The sequence below is a fragment of the Euleptes europaea genome, chromosome 5 (genome assembly GCF_029931775.1).
Source record: "Euleptes europaea isolate rEulEur1 chromosome 5, rEulEur1.hap1, whole genome shotgun sequence".
Classification (NCBI taxonomy): Eukaryota; Metazoa; Chordata; class Lepidosauria; order Squamata; family Sphaerodactylidae; genus Euleptes; species Euleptes europaea.
This window is the reverse complement of record NC_079316.1, coordinates 30,334,474-30,362,327: the sequence shown is the minus strand read 5'-3', so window position 1 is coordinate 30,362,327 and position 27,854 is coordinate 30,334,474. Positions and strand designations below refer to the sequence as shown.

Below are 27,854 nucleotides of genomic sequence, written 5' to 3'. Positions count from 1 at the left end.
CTACAACCAAGCTCCTGCAGGTAGGGACCTGGCAACCCCATTCCTGCTGCAGCTAAAGGACCACATTTTTGAATGCTCCCCCCATTACAAATAACAGAAGGCGGGGCCGCTCTCCTTGAGGTAGTGGGACTTTAGCATGTAAGGACTTGTGCGGGGAGCATTCCAAAATGTTATGGACCATTTGACCTTGTCAAGACTCTCACCGCCTCATCCTGCCCAGTCGTAAACTGCCTATTTTTTTTTTTTTTGGCTATAGGAAATGAGACTCTTCCTATCCCATACATATAACAAAACTTTGCTTTTTGATAATGGTTTCCCATTCTAAAAAACACATCCAACATGTTTACAAAATAAACTTCCCTTTTCCGGTTAACAGGACGAACTCATCTTTGGTGAGTTTAACGGCCCCTGTCACCCTCGCTTTAAGAAACAACTCAAGGAGGGAGGGGAGGATTTACAAAATGGTAGGCTAAGGAAGAACCCTACTACTTACGAAGACATCGTTGAATACCATTTTAAAAACCATGAATGAAAAAAACACCATGTCCAGGACAACCATATCCGCCTCACTAATTACACAGAAGTATCACGGACAACATGTAGAAATAGTGACGTTGATCCCAAGGTTTCCATTGTCTGCGAAAAGGTGTGCTATGGCGGTGTCGAAAACAAGACAGTCGCTGTTCATGATGGCCGCCGCCACACCATCGTGGATGGACCGCGGTGTGGCCTCCCAGGTCAGCCTCCGCCGGTTGCCGTTCAGTTCGAGTCTGTACGCAAAGTTCTCTGCTTGCTTGCGGGTGCCGATGAGCAAGACGATGGCGAAGAACTGCTGGTGGCCCTCGTACTTCTCCTGCTTCTCCAGCACCAGCATGAAGTGGTGCCCGAAGCACGACTGCATCATGACCCAGTCGACAGCCCCCGGCAAGTTAATGTCTGTGGCGAGGAAGACAATGTCTTCTCCTTGCAGCGTAGTGATGCTCTTGTGGGCGTGCATGAGGTGAGACATGACTGCTTCTAAGGAGCCCTGCCATTTGCAAGAGGCACCGGGACACGGGCAGGAATACGGGCGGTATTCACAAATGTCTTCGTGCTCTGGCTTTTCTGTATGATGGAGTGTCAGAGAACAGCCCGTGGTGGCATACTGCAAGGGAAAAAAAAAAAAAAGCAAAGGTGGTCAACACAAGGGTTCTTCTAGACGAGTGGTTTCCAAACTTTTTGGGCCACTACCCCCTTGGTTCCACAAACTCAACCCCAGCGCCCCCTACTCTATCCTATAAAACGCATGATTCAAAATACGGGTTTGCATGACTCACTAAAGAAGATAATAACAATAAAATTTCAAAACAATAACAATCTATTCGAAATCAAATTAAAACTTATTTTAGTTGAAATTTATTCAACAAAACTGATGAACTTGATCCAGTGGTACCAGCTCTTCGAAGTCTGGAAAAAAATTCTGATCGTTTCCACCAAATGTGCCAGCATGGTGCCATAGCTTGATCTATTGTAAATTAGTGAACAACACAGTTGGAAGGGGCCCACCTCTAGCGCCCCCCTGCTGCCCCTTTGCCTTTTAGTGCCCCCTAGGTAATCCCACTGCCCCCCAGGGGGTGGTACTGCCTACTTTGGGAACCACTGTGTAGACGTTGGTTTAAGTTTTGGCTGGTCTTCAAAATATTCATGTCTCAACTTTGCTAAATCCTGGAGGAAGGACACATGTTCTCACATATAGATAAGAGGCACTGTTTTATGTAAACATAGATCTGGCCAAGTTGACACATAAATACTTATCACCTTGTTTGGTCTAGGCTTTTCTACCAAGATTAAGTTGCAAGTATCGTCGTGCTCTTTAAGATGTGTTATCTTGTGCTTCTTTAGGAGATAAGCATTGGGAAAGTGGGCTATTAATATTATCGATAAATGTTAGAGCAGCACATGGCAGGCTGTTTTTGCCCCACAGATTCATCCTCAGCATTACTGTAACTTTCAAAAATGTAGAACTGATGGGCAAGCTAGCACATGACTTCTTGCTGCATAATCACTACCAGGCCAGGATTAATGACCGGATGGGCCAAGCCTTTAAATCAGGAGTTCGCCACCTTTTCTGGGAAAATGTAGTGGGCACCACCAAAACTTGGGTGTGCCATGGGAGACAGGACCAATAACAAAAGGGCTGCCATTAAGACGGTCATTACAAAATGTTGGGAGGTTCCAAGTCAAGCGTCCTCCTATAAGGAGGGCTGGGGTTTTTTTAAAAAAAAGAGATGCTCCCAAAGGTGATGTCTCCTGGGGACTTCTGGAGTGCCTTTAATGAAACGGAAGAAAGACAAGACTGGCCCTTTGCTTTGAGAAAAAGCGTTTTGGGGAAGAAGCGAGCAGGCTCCAGAAAACCCATCAGTGCGCACCATGGCACCCACAGGTACCATGTTGGAGACCACTGTTTTAAATGAAACAACCCAGAAAAGTAGCCCCTATACCACTATGGACCACAGGATGCCCTTGTGATAGCTAGGGTAGGGTTTGAGAGGCCTGTACAGGCCTATCCTCTCTTCCCTGCAGTTACCTCGCAACTCAAAATTATATACAGAGGACTTTCACTAACTTTGATCATGGAGGCCTTTTACTTACTCCCCTGAACCGCTCTCCTCCCTCCCCCTGCTATGAGAATATAATTGTCTCCTTCTCTTCCTTCTCAGTAGCTCATGGTTGCCAATCTTCTGGCTTTAAACTGAGCAGTTACATTTAAATGCCAAGTTCTTGGTACTAACGCCTTTTTGATATTGAAGAAAGGAAGGATAGACAAGATCCTTCCACGTGTAAGATAGCCGCTGAACCACAAAAGCCACAGCTCACTGTGATAAAGAAAGGTCATTTGTATTTTCTCTCCCATCAACTGGGCAATCTGGAATACAGATAACAACAGGAACACTCTGATCGTCTATAAGGTTACATTTTTATCTCCATGAAGCACTGTGGTTCCACCCTCTTTTACGTTATCCTCATAACAACCCTGTGAGGTAGGTTAGGCTAACAGAGAGTGCCTGGCTCAGGGCCATCTAGTTAGCTTCATGGCAGAGTGGTGATTTGAACCTGAGTCTCCCCGGTCCTCGTTTAACATGCTAAGCAGAATAGTGCATGATTCAGGCAGCAACTCTTCGAATTAAAGTACAATATTTGAAAAGGTAAACATTAACGATGTTACCCCTAGAAATCCCTTGACTATTCAGATCTTTCTGGAATACAAAAGGCATTGCTTCCATAATTTTTATGGCCGCAAAATTATAATCATAAAAGCACGAACAGCAGTTTGTACGATGTTATTACCAGTTTTAATCAAGAATTAAGTAGCACTTCAGTCTGATGCTGGTCCAGTAAATTGGTTAAACCTGCAGTTCTGAGCACACTCACCAACACATAAAACACACCGAACTTTTGAGGCAGCAGGATTGTGCTGGATCAGCGTGAGCTGTGCACAAGAGAGAGACTGCAGAAAGGTGGCACAAAGAAATGGAGAATGAGCCGGCGATATCCTGGGCTGAATGCACCCCCCCCCCAAATCTGCTGAGATCGAAGCCTTCTTGGTATGGAATTGACTGATCCAAATTTGTGGCAGAACTTGAGTCATGTGCTTTAATAAACTGTAGTTTGTTTCTCACCTGCACACCAGGATTCTAGAGATCCTGGTTTAGAATCCAGGTACGCAGGCAAGAAACCAACTGCAATATAACGAAGTGCTCAATTGATCTCAGCATGGCAGCTACTAGGCAAAAGAAGCATTGCGACACACATTATTGTCTCCACAGTGTTATGGCCATTTTGCAGACAGAGAAACGAAGGAACACCAAAAATCTGACTCCTGCGCTCCCAGGCTCAAATCCAACATCGCTCAGTTGGAGAGCCAGGGTGGTGTAGTGGTTAAGAGCACTGAACTCTAATCTGGGGAAACAGGTTTGATTCCCTACTCTTTCACATGAGTGGTAGACTCTAATGTGGTGAACTGGGGTTGTTTCCCCACTCCTACACATGAAGGCAGCTGGGTGACCTTGGGCTAGTTCTCTCTGAACTCTCTCAGCCCCACCTACATCACAAGGTGTCTGTTGTGGGGAGAGGAAAGGAAGGCGATTGTAAGCCGGTTTGAAACTTCTTAAAGGTAGAGAAAATTAGGGTATAAAAACCAACTCTTGTTCTTCTGATGCAACAGCACTATTTCTGAATCAAAATTAGTGGCACGCAGGGCTGCTGACCCCCCCACACACCCCCTCAACACGAAGTTATGCTTGACTCGTGTTGTTATACGTTTTCATGTCTCCATTGCTGCTGAAACTGAAATGACTGCGTGCCAAATGAACCATGTGCCTTTCTTCCGAGACCAAAAAGTCACAGGTGTCTAATTGGGCTTATTAAAATTGGTAAAAGATCCACTTTGTGCATTCTGGTGAGTGTTTAAAGCCATTTCTCAAGCTGATAAACCTGTAATGTTGTAGAACTGAATGCAAATGTTTACTTAAATTGAGTTCAATATGAAAACTGGGCTCAGCAGACACCCTTAACATGCACAAAGGGATTCAGTAAGTTTCCTGGCTTTTAAATACATAACTGGAAATGGATGGCTACACAGAAAGTCTTTTAGCGAGGAAGCTTTTAAATCGGCATGTGATTCCTGAGTGGTTCGGAGGGTGCTGTGCGCCAAACCCTGTGAACAATCTGACTAGCTGTTAAAAATTAATTAGGTTTGCCGCACTTGCGTGAAGTCCATGGCAGTCACTGAATTGCTCAGAGAGTAGAATCCCAGTGGTGGCTGCAGCTTGAGAAATGAAATGTGTCTGCTATTGGGACTGCGGTTTAAATGTTCGTAATAAAGCAAATGAAGTTTTTACAACTGCTGCTTAGTTACTCTGAATTACAAAACTCTTCCCGTATCAGCGGGGAGTCTTGATTTCCAAACTACATTGTAATGTTAGAGAGCGGGGCATGCGTTGTGAACGAAGTAAGGCTGCAGTCAAAACCGACCTCCTTCTGTTGCTTCCTTCCATCTCTGTAAAGTGGATTTTTTCCCTCAAATTCTCACATCACCACAATGTATGTTCCCTACCCTCTGTTCTTCACTGGCAGATATGCAAGAATAGTCTCTTATTCTGGGCCTTTTTTGCAAATGCCCAGCAAGAGACTGTTCCCTTGGCTCCTCTATGGGAATAATACTACTGGGCCTACCTTGCAGGGCTGTTGTAAAAATCACATTGTTCTCCCACAAAACGAGCCCCTGAAATGCACTAAATATTTTGTTAGTGTTATTCCTGTTAAAAAAAATGTTTTTGCTCGGTTCTTTCTGGCTGAGTGGTTATTGTTCCATCTTGCCATGGGAGCATTACACAATAGATGCACTGCCCACTATGCTTTGCCTGCTAAGCTACATTCGTAATTGTGCAATGTGGAGAATGTACGCTTTTTTGCTGAGCTTGCTAAGCATAACGTTACAATGCGTGACAGAAATGACATCTACGTTTGCGGAAAGAAAGGAAGCATTTTGCTGCTCAACAAATTTTGGACAAGTCCTACCCTGCACTTATAAAATGCTCTCCCAAAGAGGTAAGCCACGGAGTTTTCTTCCCCGGCACCCTCGAACTGCATCTGGGTTCGAATAAGCAAGTAAGCAAACAAACACGTTTTAACTCAAGTGACTCTAAACCTTGGCAAAGCACGGAGGGGGCTCAAAAATGGTCAACAGCCCTTGCATAGCACTTTGGTAAGATGAAACGTGGTTTGCTGTTTGGAAAACGATCCCAAAGGCTCATATGAACGCATGAAGCAGTGGGAAAACACTATGTTCACTTATAAATGTCCCAAAACTAAAGGAAAAATAAGTGAGAACACAACATTAAATAAAGGTAAAGGAAGAAGGGGAAATTGTGTAAACAATATGAGATACAAGTGGGAACCCGCAAGGACTTGCGGGAGGCATCTCATTTGACCCCTCCTCCACTATTTCCTCTTTCCCTTTCCTGAAAGCCCACATAGCCTTTTCCTGCTTCATCCTCTCCTCCTAGTGTTGCCAACCTCCAGGTGGGGCCTGGAGAGCTCCTGGAATCACAACAGATCTCCTAACTACAGATTTCAGTTCCCTTTAGGTGGCTGCCAGTTCCAGGCTGGAAAATTCCTGGAGATTTGGCAGTACAGCCTTGGGAGGGTGAGGTTTGGGGAGGGAAATGACCTCAGCAGGATATAATGCTATGGAGTCCACCCTCAAAAGCAACCATTTTCTCCGGGGGAACTGATCTCTGTCATCTGGAGATCAGTTGCAGTTCTGGGTGACCTCCAGCTCCCAGCTGGAGGTTGGCAACCCTAGTTCCCGTGGAGGAAATGGCTGTTTTGGAGAGTAGAGTCTAGGCCAACCCTCATAGATGTGTGGGGTGGCCCCTCACTTTCCCCTGTATCCCTCTCCCCACACTATTTCCTCTTTCCCTCCCGTGGCAACCCCCATATCCTCTCCCCTATCCCTGCCTCCTTCTTAGCCATTCACTAACCTACCTTTTATCTGCCTATCATCTTCAGCTATATTCATTACTCATTTATTTCATTTATAGTACATAGTATAAATTTTATACTTTGCCTTTCTCTACAGTGGGGGCCATATCAGCTTACATTATTCTCTTCTCCTCTTTTTTATCCACACAACCACCCTGTGATGTAGGTTAGGCTGAAAATATGTGAGTGGCCTAAAATCACCAAGTGAGCGCATCTACAGCAACGTTGGGATTTGAACCTGGGTCTCCCTGGCCCTACTCGGAAGCTCTAACCGCTACACCACACTGGATGTTGTACAGTGCCTGCTGTTGAACAGCAGCAAGAAGCCAAGCCAAGCCTAGTTGAGTTATGCAGGTCAGGTAGAATCAAGTCACCCAGTGGTTGCTGCCAGGCCCAGGCCTGGCCCCAATGATTCCTCCCTCAAAGGCCAAAATAGCTCTGGAAAGGACCCTGCCCCTACCTTTTACTCACCTTTTACTCACCTGTCCAGTCACCAAATTTAAGTATCCAAAGATTTGGCCGACTTGGCTATTAGAATATACGGTGGAAGATTCTTCTATAGAAACCACCATGTGGTTACATTATTAAGGCCAGGATTAATGACTGACTCTTAGCATTAAATTATCAAATTTCTAGTCCTCATGGTTGCAAAGGAACGTAATAATATCCATCATATATACGACATGTGTGAAACAAATGTCTCCTGAAAGAGATCTGTCTCTGCACACTTTTAAATCCTCTGTTCCCTGACTCAGCACTGTTTATTGTTCTCCCTGCCCCGCCTCCCCCCACCCTCCATTCTCTTTGAATGGAAACGGGGAATACAACCTATGCAAACGAAGCTTTTTAAGCAAACCCACTTGTGAATAATGTATTGCCAGCACCACGTTTCAGTTTCCTTGGAATGCGATGCTTTTTGGCACGAAGCGCACGCATCCTGGATCACAAGCCTTACCCGACACCATATATCAACAGGTTTAACAGATTCTCTTACAGCCCAGCCAAAGGACCTTGGCTTTGCAGCCCAAGTCGTAAAGCTTGCCTGTCTATCTCTGAAACCGCCTGGAGAGACAGAGACACATTGGGGAGAATCTGGCAGGTACCGAAGAAGCCATAGCAAAGCAGCAAGCGGCCTGGCTCTCCAGATGGTCATGTAGGCAGGAACCTTCTGTATTGTGGCATATTGCTGCTAATAACCATATAATGGCCCTGACCTGTTTTGATGCCTTTCTTATCACTTCACTCTTACAGCCAGCAATTGCGATGATGATCACTGCATGACTCATCTGCCTAGAAAGGATGATCCAGAGAGAATTGTCTAGTCTAGACAAACAGCTTCTCCCCAAGAGAAGAGATATTTTAGGTTAGAAACTGACCTGCCCAAGTGTCAGTTGGTTTGGTGGGGTGTGTGTATGTATGTATATGTATGTATGGTGGTGGTGGTTGGGGGGGGGGAATAGATCTTAAATGTGAAAATCACTGCAGCACTGCATACCTTGGGGGAAATATGAAATATACTGGGGAGAAAAGCAAGGTATACATTTCTAAATAAATGAAATAGTGAAGTGGCCAATTACAAAAGCAACAAAATCAGGACAGCTGAAGACAAAATAGGAGCCTCTCCATATGCAGAAAATCAGGATTCTGTACATTAACTGAAAGAAGACATAACCTTATGGTCTAAAAAGTGCTGAGTATGCCCAGGCTAGCCTGATCTCGTCAGATCTCAGAAGCTAAGCAGGGTCAGCCCTGGTTAGTATTTGGATGGGAGACCACCAAGGAATACCAGGGTTGCTGTGCAGAGGAAGGCACTGGCAACCCACCTCTGTTAGTCTCTTGCCATGAAAACCCCAAAAAGGGGTCGCCATAAGTCGGCTGCGACTTGACGGCACTTTACACACACATATGCCTCAGGAGTCACACAATGAACACATGAAGCTGCCTTATACTGAATCAGACTCTTGGTCCACTCAGACTCTTCTCTACTCAGACCGGCAGCGGCTCTCCAGGGTCTCAGGCAGAGGTCTTTCACATCACCTACTGGAGATGCCAGGGATTGAACCTGGGACCTTCTGCATGCCAAGCAGATGCTCTACCACTGAGCCACAGCCCCTCCCCAACAATGCTGAAAGTAGTTGAGAAATAGGGAACAGAAGCAGGGTGGGGTGGGGAAAGCCCCTGAAAACTTACAGAATTGTGAAGGAATCGTTTTTGGGATTTCCAAAATATCTCCCTCTTCCACAATTCCTTCAGTACCTTAACTTGTGCACTTCTAATGCAGAGATCTCACCTGTGGTCAGATTAGTGTTCTCCAAAGTTTGTGTGTTGTGTTAAGTGCCGTCAAGTCGCTTCCGACTCATGGAGACCCTATGAATGAAAGTCCTCCAAAATGTCCTATCTTTGACAGCCTTGCTCAGATCTTGCAAATTGAGGGCTGTGGCTTCCTTTATTAGTCCATCTCTTGTTGGGTCTTCCTCTTTTCCTGCTGCCCTCAACTTTTCCTAGCATGACTGTCTTTTCCAGTGACTCTTGTCACTGAAAAGTTTACACTGGGATATATGAGTGCAAAGTCTATTAGCAATTTAAGCATTTCCATTTCTATGCACATGCAGAATTTCAAAGCATCTTTTATCTGTCACACCATTTCAGGAAGGGGAGGAAAGGAGAGGGGAGGAGAGAAAAGGAAGACACTCAACTGGTACCAAGACTGATACAGAAGGGAAAAATACACTCAGAAAAGGCTCAAGAATCCAGTTTGGCCCTTTTACTGCATCCATGCATAGGCTTATACATTGTCTACTTGATTGTTGGCTACTCCACTCATGGTCTCTGGAGGAGCCTCCAGCAAGAACTCTTGTGGTTATGTTTTGGACCAAGCGTTCTTCAGGGGCGGCTGCACATAGAACATGGTTCAGTAACCCAATCTGGGTGTTGCCAAGGCTCACATATCATGCCATAGCTTATTTTTTGCACGTTATAAAAGTCTTTCACTTATATTTCAGTTATTCTCAAATACACACACACAGGTGTCCAGGAGGATGGTGCTTGTAATCCCGAATCCTAAATTTACTAGCATAAAGACTGCAAGCAGTCAGGTGATCTGCAGTTAAACACCCGCCCCCGGAATTATTTCTGTGGACCCCCTTGCACACACATATACCCAGACTCAGCCCTGAGAGCTGCTGTGGATCTTACATTTATAAAAAAAAAAAAAAATTATAAGATTCCTTCAGTGTAACATGTGAACATAACTGAAAAAATAAAGGGAAAAATCACAATTATCTCACGTGCGGTTGGCCTGGTTGCACAAGTAACCCAAATAATGCCACTTGAGGCTGCAAAGCTTTTGGGACATCAATGACGCAGCAGGCTGGCATGCCCCAGAATCCACTGAAAATGCCACAGAAGACGTTGGCGTATGCACAAATTATCTGCGCAATGTGCCCTGGCGCTAATCAGCCTAGTAACATGCTTCTCTCACAGGAATCACTGCAGTCCCGTTAGAACTTCCTGTCACGCAAGATATATGTAAACCCCTCAAATCTGAAGGTTGAAAGCTCAAAATCCTGTTAACATTTTTGACCTATCTCAGCTCCTTGGCTCTTTTCATTTATTCCAAGTTTCACTCCAAGATGCTCTGTAAATTCTTCTTTTCGCCCCATCACAGTTAATTGTGGTCTCAGCAGCTGTATAGGTCAGCTCATGCTGCGCTGGGCATATAGCTAATTGCAAAACTAATAATATAGGCAAGCATTTGTGCAATGTTATTCCCCTACACTGCAAATTAAAGGCTCTGCAATGCAAAAGTTTATCTTCTGCAGTGAAGGTGAAAAACCTAAGCACACTTATGAGGGACTATACACCACTGAGCTCAATGGGGCTTACTTTTGAGTAAACGTGCGGAGGATTGCATGGTAACCCCCCTGAGTGTACGCCAGGATTACACCATATAAGCAAGGAATCGAGATCCCAACGCAGCAGAGTTCAGTATCCCAAGAGACTCTTGGCTAGGAAGAGAGCTTCCTAAGAGTGGGAGCATTAATAGCTGGTCAAATCTAAATACCAGAGGGGAACGAAGCAGGAATATTTAGCTGGGGCTATAAAAAGCATAAGAGCATAAGATAAGCCATGCTGGATCAGACCAAGGTTCATCAGGTTCAGCAGTCTGTTCACACAGTGGCCAACCAAGTGGCTCTAGGAAGCCCACAAACAAGACAATTATTTATTTATATTTATATTTATATTTATTTATACACACACACACACACACACACACACACACACACGCAAAGTTGCCCAATACGCATAATTTATTTCACTTGCAGAATTTGGAATTTGTTTAAAGTAGAGAAAATATATAGACTTCTTGGCTACTGCGTAAACCACCATATTAGTTAAAAAAAAAACTGAGCAAAAAAATTGAGAGAAAAATTCAGACGAGTTTAGTGCGGAGAGATGCTTTAGATGTCATGCTCCCATTCATGCAACCATGATTTCGAGAACTGGGAATGTGCAGCTGAGCTCCTGCACCCTTCCCCCCTCCCCGCAATCCCTAGTGCAAATTCCCTCCTTTTCCTGATTCGCTCTGAAGGCTCTTTGCAGTGACATCCCAGTTGTACTAAGTAGGATCAGCGCTTTTCAGGAATTGCTTCCAAACCACGGTTTGCAAATGCAGTTCAAACCAATTATGGGTTAGCGCTCCTCGTCATTTGCCCCATGTGTACGTAATGGCAAACTATTTGTCAGGACAAATTAGGAAAGGGACAAGGGAACCTGTGTGGGGGAGCAAGAGATGGGGAGCGAACCAGAGCAAGACCTGCAGAACTGAAATGAACTGCCTGAACCACACAACAAAGTGATTTCCCTTTTTTAATAAACACATTTGCAAACATCCCATGAATATTTATTTAGAAATTATTAAAATGTGGTTTATGTGAGCAATATCATTTGTTGTCTGTTTTTAAGATGCCTAATTTAGTAGCATAGTGAAAGCTGCACTGAGAGCATTTGGGAGAAGCAAATCACCAGTAGATGGGACATCAACAGAGCTAGTTCAAGCCACAGAAACAGAGTCTATCAAAATCCTAACAAGAGTATGTCAACAAATAAAGAAAACAAAACTATTGCCCACTGACTGGAAATGGTCAATGTACATTCCAATTTCAAAAAAAGGATATGCCAAAGACTGTAGCATCTATCAGACCCTCGCATTAATTTCTCATACAAGAAAAGTGATGCTCAAAATCTTATAACAAAAACTGTTGCCATATAGGGAACAAGAAATGCAAGGTGTTCAAGCTGGATTCAGAAAAAGAAGAGACACTAGAAATAGTATTGCAAATTTACATTGATCACTGGAACATACAAGAGAATTTCAGAAGAAATATCAGCTTATGTTTCATAGATCACAGCAAAGCTTTTGACTGAGTGGATCATGAAAAGCTATGGTCGGTTTTAAAAAAAATGGGTGTGCCACAACATCTGATTGTTTTGATGAGCAACCTGTACTCTGGACAAGAGGCTACTGTTAGGATGGAATATGGAGAAACAGAAGGGTTTCCAATTGGCAAAGGTATCCGACAAGGATGTACTTTATCTCCCTATCTGTTCAATCAATATGCGGAACATATCATAAGGAAAACTGGATTAGATTCAGATTTGGTTAGATTTTTCTGTGTTTCTGCTTTTGTTGTCTTACACTGTATCACAGTGTTATTGCTTCATATTCATGATTAAACACAGCCTCCCCAACCCCAGAGAAACAAGGATCAGCCACTCACACTATTTTAGTTTGTGATCCCTCTGATGTAGAGAAATTTCAGTTAGTTTGAAACAATCTGCACCTAGTGAACAATGATGATAATCAGCACAAGCTGTCACTCCGCCATGGAGTGAATGATAAGCACAAAAACTTTAGGGAGAAGGGGCAGAAGGAACAAAGATGCCTAACGAAGATAAGAGTTAGCATCCAAGTGTTGTGGCATTGGCAGGACCAAGGAGATCAAGCCTCGTACAATCCACATCCTTCCAAAAGGAGGCTCAGGTGGAGAATTCCAGAGTGGAGAGTGAACAGTAGAACATCAAGCATAGTGTCAGAGGATCAAAACAGCATCACAGGAGCGATGGCTGGTAGATCAAAACATATCTGTGGCCAGGAATCCAAATCAAGAACACAACGGAGATGCAAAACTGGGTTCAGCAAAGGAAGAAATGGCACCATGGAGGAAGCCTATCCAGTAACAAAGCAAATGTCGCTTCTTGCACAAGCAGATGAGCTACAGAACGTTAATAGGAAGAAAGACAAGTTGATATCTAGGTATCATCTGGCCAATGAGAGAGTACTGGTTCAGAACCAACAACAAACCACGATTTGTTGTTTTGTGAAGAACCGGAGGGGGACACTTGGGTTCACACACATCTCTCCTCATGCACAACTCAAAAGTAAAAACACTTTCACATGCAGGCAAATATCAGTTCATTCTCTTCCCTTCAAAACCAAGCCAAGATTCAACTGTGGTTTGAAGGGCAGGAAAGTAACCACAGTTTGTGGTTTGGGTGAAATTAATGCAAAAGCAGTGAATTTTTGAGGCATGAGCAAGGAGAGGGGGAAAGGGGTCAGTCACCATTCCAATGAACCATGTCAATGCCTGTATCATACACTCACCACAACAGTGAGAGACTTATGTGGAATAGAGGTGCAGGTGAATTTCCCCTTCCCTATGCAGCCAACAGTAAGTGTGTCATGGGGGCCCTATACAGACGGCTGATTCATGCCACTCTTCCCTTCTACAAATGGAAGCTGCTTTTCACCATGAAGGCCAGATGAGTGTTTGAATCAGAGCTGTGGTGTGTCGTTCCCTGTGTGGGGAAAGAGATCAAAAGTACCTGAGGTGGCTGACTTGCAGTTGTCTCAATCTGAACAGGGCAGAACCTGTATTCAAGGTCCACGGTTTCCAACAGAACAAACGAGAGATTCTGTTTGTTTGTAAGGTTATTATCGAACAGTGTACATTTTGTTAATTTGTTATCCCCAGCCTTCTACCAAGGAATGCAGAGAAGCGTTTTATCTGGCAATCCCCGGTGGAGGCAGGCTTGGCAGAGAGATTTAACAAGGGTTTCCACAGAGCAGTGCAACACTGAATACTGAACTATGACGACAGCCACTCAAGGCTGGAAGTGTGACCCCGCATCGAAGTCTAGACCAATAGCTGAGAAAAAGCAAGAGTTGTAAACAGAAAATGAAAGCAAATATGGATAACAGGTCAGGAATGAAGATATAGGGCAAAGTCCAAAGTTACAGCAGACTGGGTTGGATTTCCATTCTAGTGGTTGGGATAGTGTAAATGGCTGTCAAAGAAAGAGACAGTGGGAATTCTATGGGAAGTTATGCCTGCTTTGTTTATCCAAGGAGAAGCAGTGCTGGTGAGCAGCTGGAGTGTTGAAAACAGGATATCTAAGTTCAATTTCCCACTCTTTGTCATGGAAGCTTTCTGAGTGACTGTGGCCCAGTCATTATCTCGCAGCCTAACCTACTTCACAAGGTTGTTGTGAGGATAAAAGTGGGGAAGGAAGAACCATGTACACCACCTTTGACTCAGCGGAGAAAGAGTGGGATAAAAACTGACAGACCGATAGAATTTCACTTGCATTCTTTGCTGGCTCTCAAGAAACTATAGGGGTTACCGCACTTTGTATTCCCAGCGATGTAGTAAGAGTTTGAAAATGTTATAAAAAACATCGCTTTAAAGGGGTTTTTGGATACCATGGCTAATGAATGGTTGGAAGACGTCTTCACAGCTAAAGGGGCCAAACAAAATGCGAACAGTATTTTTTATAACGTTTTCAAACTCTTAATACATCCTGGGAATACTAAGTGCGGTAACCCCCAACGACTGGCGAAGGAATAATTTATTTTGACAAATCTGGAGCTTCATTCCAAAATTTAGCCAGCCACAGTAAGAACCAAAATCCCATCCCTGTAACCAGGAACTTCTACCCAGATCATTCATTTTAAGCCATCGATAATTAATAATAGAATCAGCATCTGTCCCCCTCCCCATTATATTTATCAGTAGCATTTCTATAAAACAAAAGTGGTTCTTGCCTCTTTTATCCCATTTTGAAGCCTCTTTTGATCACAGCAAAGCAGCCTGAAGTGGCTACGAATTCAATCAGACAATGGTACATTTTAATTCATATTAGTTTCATATGAAAAAGAAAGCTGACCTAAAGTGGCATTGATGAACCAACTTCATTAAGACTAATGAAGGATACTCCTGAATCAGATTAACACTGCATGTTTTAATAAATGCAAAAAACAAAACAAAAACCCTCCAGAAGTTAAGCTAGGCATACCTGATTAAAAACAAGTCTATATTTGTGCCCTTCAAAGGACACAGACGTATATTATACTATTTAGATTCTGGTTATGTTCTGATTTAAAAAAAGCTATACAAACTGATGGCCTGCTGACTTGTGTGACCTCCACATACATTAGGATGCTTAATTCTGTTCCACTTTCCCACAGGAAGACAAGAATTCTGATTTTGCAAAGGGTAAAGGAGCATGGACATACTACCACGAGGCAATGTTGCTATAACTAACCACTGACGAAACACTGGTAATATACTTGTTTTACAGATGGGGTAGCAAAATAAGCAGTTTGCCCAAGTCCTCCAAATAAGCATACTATAGAGAAGGCACTGCCCTGGCCTGGATGGCCCAGGCTAGCCTGATCTCGTCAGATCTCAGAAGCTAAGCAGGGTCAGCCCTGGTTAGTATTTGGATGGGAGACCACCAGGGAAGTCCAGGGCTGCTATGCAGAGGAAGGCACTGGCAAACCACCTCTGTTAGTCTCTTGCCATGAAAACCCCAAAAGGGGTGGCCATAAGTTGGCTGCGACTTGATGGCACTTTACACACACACACACACACAGAAGGCATTGGAACTCAGGATTCCCAGAGCAAATTCCCACTCTCCTCTGCATCACACTATATCTCGTTCATTTTATGTATGTGTATTTATTTTTATGTTTCTACTCCACTTTTTCTCCCAATGGAAACTCAAAACAGTTTATAACATTGTTCACCCTCTTCTGCTTTATCCTCACAAGAACAACCTTGTGAGGTTAGTTAGGCTGATAGTGACAGGCCAAAGATCACCCAGCAAACTTTACCATGAAACTTACTGTGTGATTATGGGCCATAATCTTTGACGAACCTACCACACAAGGTTGTTGTGAAGATAAAATGGATGAAGGGAGAACAAAGTATGCAGCACTCAGCTTCTTAGATGAAAGGCAGAACAATCATGTACTAAATCAATAATAAGAAGTGCCCAGAAGCAATAGCAAACACTGGAGTAGAGGATTTATTGCAAACCATAGCCAATACAAATAACCAAAACAAGAACCAGGAATGAAACCTACATCAAGCCAGGAGCGCTGCCAGCCAGCCCTGTCCCTAGACAGCACCCTGGCTCACAGGGATGTAGCAGGCAAAGCTCTTTCTAAGGTATCTCCATGTTGACAAAAAGCTTACTGGCTAGATTTCTGAGTATCAGGCCCAGGATCAGGACCAATAAAAATGCTGACATCCCTTGGCACTAACACTTATTTTGTTAAAGAGGGCAAGAGTCCAGTAGCACCTTAAAGACTAACAAAAATATTTTCTGGTAGGGTATGAGCTTTCGTGAGCCACAGCTCACTTCTTCAGATCACGGCTACCCACTGTGACTTATTTTGTTCTTCTTCCAAGCTGTTCTTCCAAGCTGTATGTGCCCCCCCCTCCTCATTTTATCTTCACAGCAATCCTGTGAGGTAGGCTACCAATCACCAAGCGAGCTCGACGGCCCAATGGGGATTTGGTCCTAGGTCTCCCCCAGACCCAGTCCAGCACAGGTTCCTATTTAATCCATCATCGTAATCAATAACCGAGGCAGTGAGTGAGGGGTATATTAAAATAATTCCCCCTTTTCCGTCTTGTGCAGGTGGACTCTCAACTTGAATTCTGAAGAGAGAACTCTGTAAAGCCTGTTTCACTAGTGTGTTACTTCAAAATTACTTCACAGGAGGACATTTTGGGAGGGGGGATGCCACCTAGGGTTGCCAACCTCCAGGTACTAGCGGGAGATCTCCTGCTATTACAACTGATCTCCAGCTGACAGAGATCAGTTCACCTGGAGGAAATGGCCACTTTGGCCATTGGACTCCATGCCATCAAAGTCCCTCCCCAAACCCTGCCCCTCCTCAGGCTCCGACCCAAAAACCTCCCACCGGTGGCGAAGGAGGACCTGGCAACCCTAATGCCACCTAATTCCTCACATCACGCTCATTCTTGGAATAAAAACATTTCCTTGCTGATGCTTAGGGACAACTCAGAGCCGTTAAAATGAATTCCTGCCTCCCAACTGATTGAAGTGGGCAGTTTGTTTACACTTTTAGACAGGAGGAAAATCCCATTTCCCCTCCCAACCGCCAAACAAATCTGCTGCTGCTTGCTTTGGATTAATAAAGCTTTCTCGTAATTGCTAATGATAATATTTCCATCCCATGCTAGCTGTGATATCTGATTGCAAAGTCGGCCGTTATACACAACAGCTGCCACTGTCAAATCGATTTGTATGTTTAATTGATTCTAGCTTTTTCTAAGATTAAAAAATCCACACTAATGGGAGAGGTTCTTAAAAGTCATTAGTATTGTGAAGGGCCTCAAGCCCTTTTACGGAGCTGGCCTGTCGCGGTGGAAGGAGAACGAGGGTGCAGGAGAGGAATTCTGGACTGAACCTGGTCTTGCCCTGTCCTTACATTCAGTGGGTGAACACAGGCTGGAGACAGACTTTCTGAGAGTTGAAGGTGGAACGACAGAGGTGTCATCTCCCCTGCAGTACGGACACTTATTTCTTTTCCTCGACTATCATCTCAGGGAGAACAGAGAGACTACAGATGACAATGGGATAAACATGCCCTGCAAAGCGATGTCTCTGTCAAACTATCTTCAACGCTCCTTCCTCCTCCAAACTTCCAATTCTCTGGGTCCTCTGGAACAGCATTTGGGGCTGCAATGGGAAGAGGCAGGTGGAGAAGTTGCTCTCCTCTGAAGAAAACCCTTCAGTTTGGGATAATTTTCAGCAGGACCCAAGCCACTGTCTCAAACCTCATTAGTAAACACGCAGACTGGGGCTATGAAACAATGATACGAAGCTCTGTTTACATGAGTCTGCAACACTCAGCTGCAGTGGCAGAGGCTGCAGGTAGCCATGCTGATCTCAAGCAAAATCCAAAACCAGAAGCCCTGTCCACCCTTTTTGTTAGGAACAACCAAAACTAACTCAGAAGAAGAGTTGGCTTTTATATGCCGACTTTCTCTACCACTTAAGGGAGACTCAAATTGGCTTACACTCATCTTCCCTTCCCCTCCCCACAACAGACACCCTGTGAGGTAGGTGGGGCTGAAAGACTGTGACTGGCCCAAGGTCACCCAGCTGGCTTCATGTGGAAGAGTGGAGAAACAAATCTAGTTCACCAGATTAGCCTCCGCCGCTCATGTGGAGGAGTGGGGAATCAAACCTGGTTCTCCAGATCTGACTCCACCGCTCCAAACCACCGCTCTTAACCACACCACACTGGCTCAAACTCAGCAGTGGCATGAACGCATACCTCCAGGCCAATGCACGGGCTTGGGTTGACACACCTGACTGATACTTACACAGGAGTTCTGCATGGGTGTTGGACATGGGTTTATGCACATGTATACACGAAACCTAGCTTACAGAACCAAGACTATAGAGAAAACATACATATTCCTACAGTGAAGGAAATATATGGAACTCTGGTTTATTTGCATGCAGAGGCCAAAAATACAATGCGGAGAGCAGCTCTCAGTCAGAGGTGTTAGGCCAACCACAATAATTAAGTCTGAGTCTGCCTATCTACAAAATGGGTATATTAACGCCAACCTGTCTTACAGGGTTATTGCAAAGACTTTTGGAAGTGTATGTAAAGTGCTTTGGGAACTCAAGAAAGTACTGAGTATTACTATGAATAAGCATCATTACTATTTTGAGTTGTCTGGAAACAGAAAACTACAAAATGCAAATAAATGACATGGTTCTTTTTTTACCCTGTGTATCTGCCTCAAATGTTCAGTGTGTGTGTGGGGGGAAGCAGTGGTGTGGTTATTCATACAATGGACACGTGTGCAGATTTTTGAGCAACCCCCCCCCCATTTCAGATGAGGATGTTGTGAAGTGGATGGAAAGGCCATCCCTGCCTTCTGGACCTCTACCTCTACCAAGTCCCTGTCTCAACCAATAAAGAAAAAGCATAGTTGTAAGATCAGACCTTAAGATCATGGCCTGATGATTTGGCTTGCTACACTTCTATCTTTTTAAATTTCATAAATTCAAGCCTAATTAATAACTGGTGTGAGCTCAAAAGTTTGCAGTGTTGTCCTAATTTGGTTGGTTCTGTAGAAGGTATTACATGGATTTTGTTCTTGGTCTTGGAGTCAACCCATAAAGGCCTCCTTACTTTTTGATGGTGTAAATACACCTACAACTCTGGTTTGCCTCTGTGTAATATGCAGAATTGCTCTTGTAAGCCAGAGCAATGTATTGATTGGATTGCCAGAAACAGATCAGGAAGACCAAGGTTCAAATCTCCATTCTGCTAGGAGGCTCACTGGGTGGACATACACAACATCACCTACTTTCACCTAACCACTCTCACAGGGCAGCTGTGAGGATACAATAGGATAACTTCATGTTTGCTTTGAAGGTGAAAGGGGAATGCTGATGTGATAAAGAAAGGTCTTCTACTGACTGGCAGCTACCCTCCAGAATCTCAGATTGAGGCCTTTCACATCACCTACAACCTGGTCCTCTTAACTGGGCAGCAAACCTGGGTCGACCTTCTACATGCTAAGAAGACACTACTAACTACTGAGCAACAGCCCCTTTCCCAATCACTCTGCAGCCTCCAGTCAGAGTAGATCAAAGCCCTGACTCAGTACAAGGCAGTTTCGTATGTATTAGTAATCAAGTTGGTACTGTCTGTTCTGACTGGCAGCGGCTTGCCACGCTGGGAACCTTCTGCATATGTTGGAGATGCTCTACTACAAACCCACAACGTCTACCCATCTCTTATTTTTCTCACAGGAGTTTTCTTCGGCATTAAAAAAAAATCTTTGTTACCTTTTCACACGATCAATTTAAACATTACGCTGTGAAGCAGATGGGGCCAGGTTCACTTCATGTTTCTTTCCGAGCTCCTGCCTCCAAGTCTGTTACCTAAAACAATTACCTTGCTCATATGCAACACAAACCTACAGAGAGACGCATTCCTACCAGATTGTAAATGCTCACCTTGTGGAATCCACATTTGTGCTAAGCACACAAGGGCAACTGTTTAAGGGCAGGAAGAAGCACAACAAAATCAACTCTTCCTCCAAAGGACAAATGAAGTGCTCCCCCAACATTGAACAGTACTTTATTGAGGTTATGTTAAAGAAATAAAAAAGGCTTTCTTTCTGACAAATGCCAGCTAGAACTCTCTCATGGCACAGAATTCATATACTGGGCCTAATATACTCAAGAAGCTCAAATGAATCAAGAAGTGAAAAAATTAAATGTAACAAATAGTTTCCAATGATTAACTGAAGACGGGGAAATAGATTAAACATCTGGGTGTGAATAAAAATATCAATATATAATTCACAACAAGGTTCCATTTGTGGATACTTAAATCTGGAGAATAGGGCCATGAACAGACAAGATTTCGGCTTTTAAGGCAGGATTCATTGGTACCAGGCCTGGCAGCAATCACCAAGCAACTTGCTACAACTCAACCTGCATGACTCCCAGGCCTGGCTGCTTGCTATTGTTCAACAGCAACCCCACAAAAGAAGGTGTGGTGCAGCGGTTAGAATTTCAGACTAAGAACTGGAAGACCCAGGTTTGAACTCCCATTCTGCCACAGAAGCTCACTGGGTGACTTTGAGCCAGTCTCTCTCTCTCTCTTTCAGCATAGCCTACCTCCCAGGGTTGTTGTGATGATGAAGCAGAGGAGAGAATGACGTGAGCTGCTTTGGGTCCCCATTGTGGAGAAAGGCAGGGTACAAATGAAGAAAATAAATAATAAATATAGCTGAAGATGAGGGGCAGACAAAAGGTTGGTTGGTAGGATGGAGATAAGGAAGCAGGGAAAGGGGAGAGGATATGGGAATGCTAGGAGGAGGGAAAGAGGAAATAGTGTGGGGAGGGAACACAGGGAAAGTGCCCCCCCCCCACAAATCCTTGCAGGTTCCTCACCACATAACTGGGCCCCGGCCTGGCGATGGCCACTCTGCAACTGGGACAGAGTTTTCCCAGAGACAGGCTGCCAGGCAGAGGAAAGCTGAAGACAGGAGGGCAGACAAAGGAAAGTTGGCTGGTAGGTGGGAAGGAGAAGCAGAAGCAGAAAAAGGGTAGAAGTTATGGAGGCTTTCAGGGAAGGGAAAAAGGAAACTGCGAGGAAGGAAAAAATGAGATGCCCCTTGCAAGTCTTTGTGGGTTCCTTGCTTGTTGAATTACAAGCACAGGTAGTGTAAGGACAAGGAGGTACTGTTCCTCCATAAAGCAAGAAATTAGGAAAATACACTTTCTAGGATAAAAACTAGCATATTATGTAGATGCCATAAAAAGGCTTTATTCCCTACATCCACAACTTTACACAAAAATGACCTAAGCGAAAAAACTTCTAAATTTGTATAGCATGTCAAAATAGGCTCTGATCTCACAAGAATTCACAGATGGAGGAGACAAATGCATGTTTTGAAAGGCATGTACACATGGCCGAGAACCCTGACTGAGCACAGCTCCTCTGTTGTGTGCACTTATACATCACAGTATAGGTCTTTTCAAATATGTGCTAGATTTGATGCGCTACAATGTGCAAAGAAGCCCTAATTTTGTCAATTATAATTTCTACTGCCTTAAAAAGATCAAAAGTTTACATGCAGCCTCCTGAAATAATACACTGAACACATTTTAAATGTGGGCTTTACAGATACATGTAAACCCTCCTCCCATGGAAAGAGCATATCCTTCTCGCTAGATTGTACGTGTAAAGTGCCATCAAGTCGCAGCCAACTTATGGTAACCCAGTAAGGTTTCCAAGGCAAGAGACTAACAGAGGTAGTTTGCCATTGCCTTCCTCTGCATAACGACCCTGGACTTCCTTGGTGGTCTCCCATCCAAGTACTAACCAGGGCCGACCCTACTTAGCTTCTGAGATCTGGCAAGATCAGGCTAGCCCAGGCCATCCAGGTCAGGGCTGCTAGATTACAACCACAGAAAACTTTTGCAAGAGCCATTTAATAAATTATAGTCTCCAACTGGGGCTGTTAAAAACCACTTCCATGTGGCAGTACTTTATGGAGTGGATATAAAGTCTGACATCCACTTTCTCTTGGGCCTGATCCAACTGCACTGACATTTTCCATGCCTGCACCTGTGATCGCTGGCAGTGACACGGAGTCTCGCCATGAGATTAAGATGAACCAGACAAAAAGCAGATTTGAAATACTACCATAATTTTTATTTATTTTATTCAATTTATACCCTTCTCTTTCCCATCCTAAAACAGACTCAGGGCGGCTTCCAACAACAAATGCATACAATACGTTAAAACATAACTTAAAAAATTACAATCCATACAAGCAGATTAAAATGGCCATCCAATTTATACCTGCTACCACAGCAAAATTTAATTTACAAAGGTGAGGAGCCCATCATAGATTGTAGGCAGAGGGCCAAGGATAGTAAAATAAAGTGAAGGTGGGGATAATGGATGGAGGCCGATTTATTAATGGAACTGCCGCTGCCTCAATCATATGCCTGGAGGGATATCTCAGTCTTAATCCCGCAGGCCTGGGCTAGACAGAGATCCACTAGGCTGGGGCCAGAGCCAAAAAGGCCCTGGCCCTGACTGAGGACCGCCAGATAGGCCGGGAGCCAGGGACCACCAACAAGTTGCTTCCTGACGAGCATAAAGAGCTCTGGAGGGTATATCAGGAGAGGTGGTCCTGCAGATACAAAGGTCCCAAACTGTTTAGGGATTTGAAGGTAAACACCAAAACTTTGAACTTGATCCGGTATTCAATCTAGAGCCAGTGCAGCTGGCGGAGCAAAGGTTGAATATGTGTTCTCCAAGGGGTCCCCCCATCAGGACCTGTGCCACTGCGTTTTGGACCAGTTGAAGCTTCCGGTGCAACCTCAAGGGTAGCGCTGCGTAGATGTGCATTGAGGAGCATGAACAAATTTGGTGGCTTCCACGTGAGAGTCACAATATTTGAATCAAATGCTAACCTTCAAATTCAATGTACAGATTACCATTTGTTTCTCTATGAAGCCTCTGAAGACTGAGTTTTATATAGGAAAAAGCAATCATTAGAGCTTCCACAATGTGTACCACTAAGACAGGCTACCCGCTAGCATGACTTGAAATCCACTAAGCCTCTCGGCTGCTTGAAGAACCCCTGGTGTGTCTGCGTCATGATGCATTTTTGGGGTGGTATGAGCAGAACTGATGCGGCACGCCTGCTTATATGTACATCTTCCAATGCTGCAATTCTGAGTGCTGCCATGCCTCTATTTTTCCTGCCATCAAGTCGCAGCAGTCTTAAGGTGACCCCACTGGGCAGGGGTGTCAAACGTAAGGCCTGAGGGCCGGATCAGGCCCCTTGAGGGCTCTTATTCGCCTCCTGAAACAGTCCTGAGGTGTCAATTATCAAAGACTGTTAAATAAAAGAAAATACTGTAAGACTGTTATTGTTTTAATCATGTTCATATTTTAAGCAAAAAGTGAATAATAATATCATTAATTGGTTTTGCCTGTGTCTTCTATAAAGTTTGTATCTCCGTTACCTGGCATTAAATTTTATGGTACACATGGCCCGGCCCAACCAAGTGACATTTATGTCATATCCGGCCCTTGTAACAAATGAGTTCGACACCCCTGCCACAGGGTTTTCAAGGCAAGAGACATAAAGAGGTGGTTTGTGATTGCCTGCCTCTGCGTACCAACCCTGGACTTCCTCGGTAGCTTCCCATCCGTATATTAACAAGGGCCGACCCTGTTTAGCTTCTGATGAGATCGGGACAGACAGGACTATTCAGGTCAGGGTGCCGTGCTTCTGCAGCCTTGTTTTTCACCCGGATATTTTTACTTTTATGCATGGTGTTTAAGTCATCAATACAAGCACATACGCTTGGTCAAGTACCTGTTGTGCTGATCACTCCGCAAAGTGTCTGAGTTGCAGAGTGGTATCACTCCGTCTTTTACAGCCTCCTCTGTGGGTTTCTCATGCATTGCTGACAAGTGGGCTGTTCTTCAAATGACGGGATACTTCCTCAGACACCTCTCCAAACTGATCCCACGTTTCCACAAGATAGAGTTGCAACCTGAAATTGCCAGTCCAACAGTATGCATGCTGGCAGAGGAGGGGAAGCCAATTTTCACCGATCCTCTCCCGCTCCCACTGTATCCCCTCCCACCCACCTATTCCTAAGGACAGCCTCTAGACCCCCAAGAGCAGGGCTCAGTGGACTTCAGCACATGGAGGGAAGCAAACTCCGCGGGCTTCCCTTTGCTTATGGTACTTAGCATCCAACCCGTGGAAAAAGGCACCCAAATCCATAGCAGTGACACTGATCTTCAGATTACAACATCATGCAAAAAAGAGGCAGCGTGTGCAGCGACCACCTAATTCACACAGCAATGACTGGACACGAGTCCAGAGCCTCTGACTATGAAACAAAGGAGATGTCAAAGACCTAATAGGCCAAGTCAGACTTGCTGGGTTGCAAGTCTGTCAAACTTCATATACTGAGTAAGCGTTCCCACCCCCCGCTACCATTCCTAACCAGTGCATTACGTGGCTACATCTTTTGTATGCAGCTCTTACCCATTCTGGGTTAGAGAAGAAGAAGAGTCGGTTTTTTATACCCCACTTTTTCTCTACCTTTAAGGAGTCTCAAAGCGGCTTACAAAGACTTTCCTTACTCTCCCCACAACAGACAACTTGAACACATGAAGCTGCCTTATACTGAATCAGACCCTTAGTCCATGTTGTCTATTCAGACCGGCAGCAGCTCTCCAGGGTCTCTTTTAGTCCATGTATTTTGTTATATCTGGCCAAGGGCCGTAAATAAACTCTCTCTCTCCAGGGTCTCAGGCAGAGGCCTTTCACATCACCTACTTGCCTAGTCCCTTTAACTGGAGATGCCAGGAATTGAATATGGGACCTTCTGCATGCCAAGCAGATGCTCTACCACTGAGCCACAGCCCCTATGTTGCGAGGTAGGTGGGGCTGAGAAAGTTTGGAGAGAACTGTGACTAGCCCAAGGTCACCCAGCAGACTTCATGTAGAGGAGTGGGGAATAAAGCCTGGTTCTCCAGATTAGAGTCTGGCACTCTTAACCACTACACCACGCTGGCTTGTAACAACTACACCAAGCAGGACAACTCTCTATTTTCACCAAGTTTTCTTTCCTTTGCTTTCTGAAGTCCTTTCCTGGGTCAACTTAACGCAAGCAGCTCAGTGATGCTTCCAGCTCTGCTTTTAATCAACACGACCTTAAGATCTGTGTGAATGCCACTTCAGAATGGTTGAGAGCACATCTCCATCAGCTAAACCTGTGCCCTGGGGAGTGCAACAGAAGTGAAACGGACACCAGCATGCCCGTCTTAGAGAGGCAAAGGGTCTCAAGATCAGCGCTGATTTTAAAAAAAGCCAAAGCGGAAAGCTGCTCTCTGCCACCTGCCACCTCTGCTGTGTCTTGGGGCACTTCCAAATGGCTGCTTTCCCCGTCGAGAGTAGAGCTGCACAGACAAAAAGAGAGAGGGGAAGGACAGGAACGCTTCACAGAAGAAACTGCCTTATACCTCACTACTCTGCTCTGAGTGGGAGTGAGTCTTCAGGATCTGAGGAGCCGAACCTGGGGCCCTTCTGCACAGGAAAGCGATGGCCTGCCTACTGCAAATTCTCACTTCCTGTACTTACTTCCACTCTCAGTGGGGGGGGGAACAGATGAAACTTTCCTCTATTTGTAGGAGAGAAGGTATGAGAGAGTGGATAGAGGAATTCTCTGCAAATGTCCTCTCATTCCTGCATTTGTGTGATGAGGCAAAACCAGTGTTTTGCTTTGGTACATAGTTCCTACCTTACTGGCAACTTACAGGTGTGGAAAGCAGTACTCACAAACCAAAGATACCACCTAGAGTGGTATTTTCCACATATAGCCATAACGCCATGATTCCTTAAGTGTGGAATTCCGAAGTATTAGGTCAAGGTAGTCCCCTGTGCAAGCACCGGGTCATTCCTGACCCATGGGGTGAGGTCACATCACGGCGTTTACTAGGCAGACTGTGTTTACAGGGTGGTTTGCCAGTGCCTTCCCCAGTCATCTTCCCTTTACCCCCAGCAAGCTGGGTCCTCATTTTATCGACCTCGGAAGGATGGAAGGCTGAGTCATAGGTTATGCCTTGGTGCTGCACTTTGGTGAACTACAGTTAGGGAAACCCCCCAAAAAGGAGACTCAAGAACATCTGGCCTAAAATATCTCCAACTCGGAACTTCCATTTCACCAGTCTGGTTACTTTTCCGGCTGTCTTAATAGTTCTACACAGTGATGCTTTAGTATTCCTTTCCCCTTTTGACAGGCCATAGTTTGGTATTACACTCAAGAACTCTTTATTATAAGATGCCTGAAGAAGAAATAGTAGTACTGCCATAGTAGGATGACTATATAAATGTACAAAGAAACAAAAGCATGTATATGTCGCCTCATCCCAAGTGTTCAAAGCACTTTGCATGCATCATTTGTTCATTTTAACCATTTAGCCATCATAATACTGATGTCATCCCGACAATCTTTACAGCAGCCCTGTAAGGTTGGTCTGTATTACACCCCACACTACAAAACAAGGGGAGCCGAAAGTGATTCCACTACTGTGACCATGAATGAGCTTCCAACTCAACCCAGGTACTTCCTGACTCACAGGATAGTCTGTTAACAACCAAATGCCATAAACAACAGCGTCCTAAACCTTTTAAAATTCATTTTTCACCTGAGGATTCCTTTGTAAGCAAGAATCTGCCCTCTTGGGAAGACCATGACAGTGTTTACAAGGGCGGCTATGGAAGGCCCCGAGTCTTTCGGAGGGAGCCAGGGGACGGTGGGCTTGCTGATCCAGTTGAGGAGGAATCAGACTTGTTTGCAAAGACTAACGTGGGTTGGAAGGATGCTCGGAGCTCCCCACAAAGGGGGCCCAAACAGACTAGCCGTGCAGCTACCTTGCTCCCCCCTAAGAGGGACGAGCCACACTCCTCTGATACTGAAGAGAACAGGCGTGCATCATGACCAGTGTTCATCTTGAGTAGCAGCCAAGAACGCCCCTCCAAGGACATCAGGAAGGCCCTGCTGGGTCCGACCCAGGCCCATCAAGGCCAGCAGTCTGTCCCCACCGTGGCCAGCCAGGTGCCGGAGAGACAGCCGGTCCACGAACACGCCTGCCCCCTTCTCCAAGCCGGCAGCCCTCACCCCATCCTGGGGCGGGGAGTTCCACCAGTGAACCACCAAACCAGGCGTCATTCCCCTAAGAGGCAACGCGGAGGGGTCTTTCCCCGCAGGCCATCTCCCCCCCCCCACCCGGGGGGAGGAAGCACCCCTAGGGCCACGGGCTGGGGACCAGAGCCCCCGGGCCCCCTCCCCGCCCGCGCCTTACCTTGCAGGGGAAGAGGACGGCCGAGGCCACCTTCTCCATGGCCAGGTTGCGGATGCTGGGGGTGAGGGCCCCCCTGCACGTGGGGCAGAGGCTCAGCTTCTGCCGGCATGGGTTGCACACCAGGTGGCCGGCCTGGCACTGCAGGATGGGCGGCAGGACGTAGTCGAAGCAGACGGGGCACTCGAAGAGCGAGGTCAGCTCGTGGGGCGGGGGCGAGGGCGGCGGGGCCCCCCCGACGCCCCCTGCCCCGCCAGGGCTGCTGGAGAGGGCGGCGGCCGCGGCCGCGCCGGGCACCGCCGAGGGGCCGGAGAGGGCGGCGGCGGCGGCGGCGGAGAGGGGGGCGGCCGGCGACGGGGCGCGCTGCTGCGGCTGCTGCTGCTTGGCGCAGGGCTTGCTAGCGCCCGGTCCGGCGGAGGACGGGCGGCTCATGGCGGCCGGGGCGACGCATGGGACGGCGCGGGCCGCCCTCCCGACCCCAGACCCCCGACGGCCGGGCTCGCCACGCCGCCTCCCGCGCCCTCCGCGGAGAGCCCCGAGCGTCCCGGAGCAGCCCCGACGCCCCCCT

General features: G+C 45.7%; 1 protein-coding gene across 1 annotated transcript; it reads right to left on the bottom strand.

Moving 5' to 3' along the window:
* Positions 1-412: 412 nt before the first annotated feature.
* Positions 413-27,718, bottom strand: SIAH2 (siah E3 ubiquitin protein ligase 2). Its single transcript, XM_056849397.1, has 2 exons — positions 27,290-27,718; positions 413-1,144 (listed from the first exon to the last, which is right to left on the bottom strand). The coding sequence occupies exons 1-2, from the start codon at positions 27,716-27,718 to the stop codon at positions 587-589; spliced, it is 987 nt and encodes a 328-aa protein (XP_056705375.1). The 3' UTR covers positions 413-586.
* Between the last annotated feature and the right edge of the window lie 136 nt (positions 27,719-27,854).

Coding starts and splice junctions, on each gene's coding strand:
- SIAH2 (XM_056849397.1), bottom strand. CDS start 27,718: ATGAGCCGCCCGTCCTCCGCCGGACCGGGCGCTAGCAAGCCCTGCGCC. Junction 1,145..27,289: donor CCGTCCTCTTCCCCTGCAAG/GTAAGGCGCGGG, acceptor TTTCCCTTGCAG/TATGCCACCACGGGCTGTTC.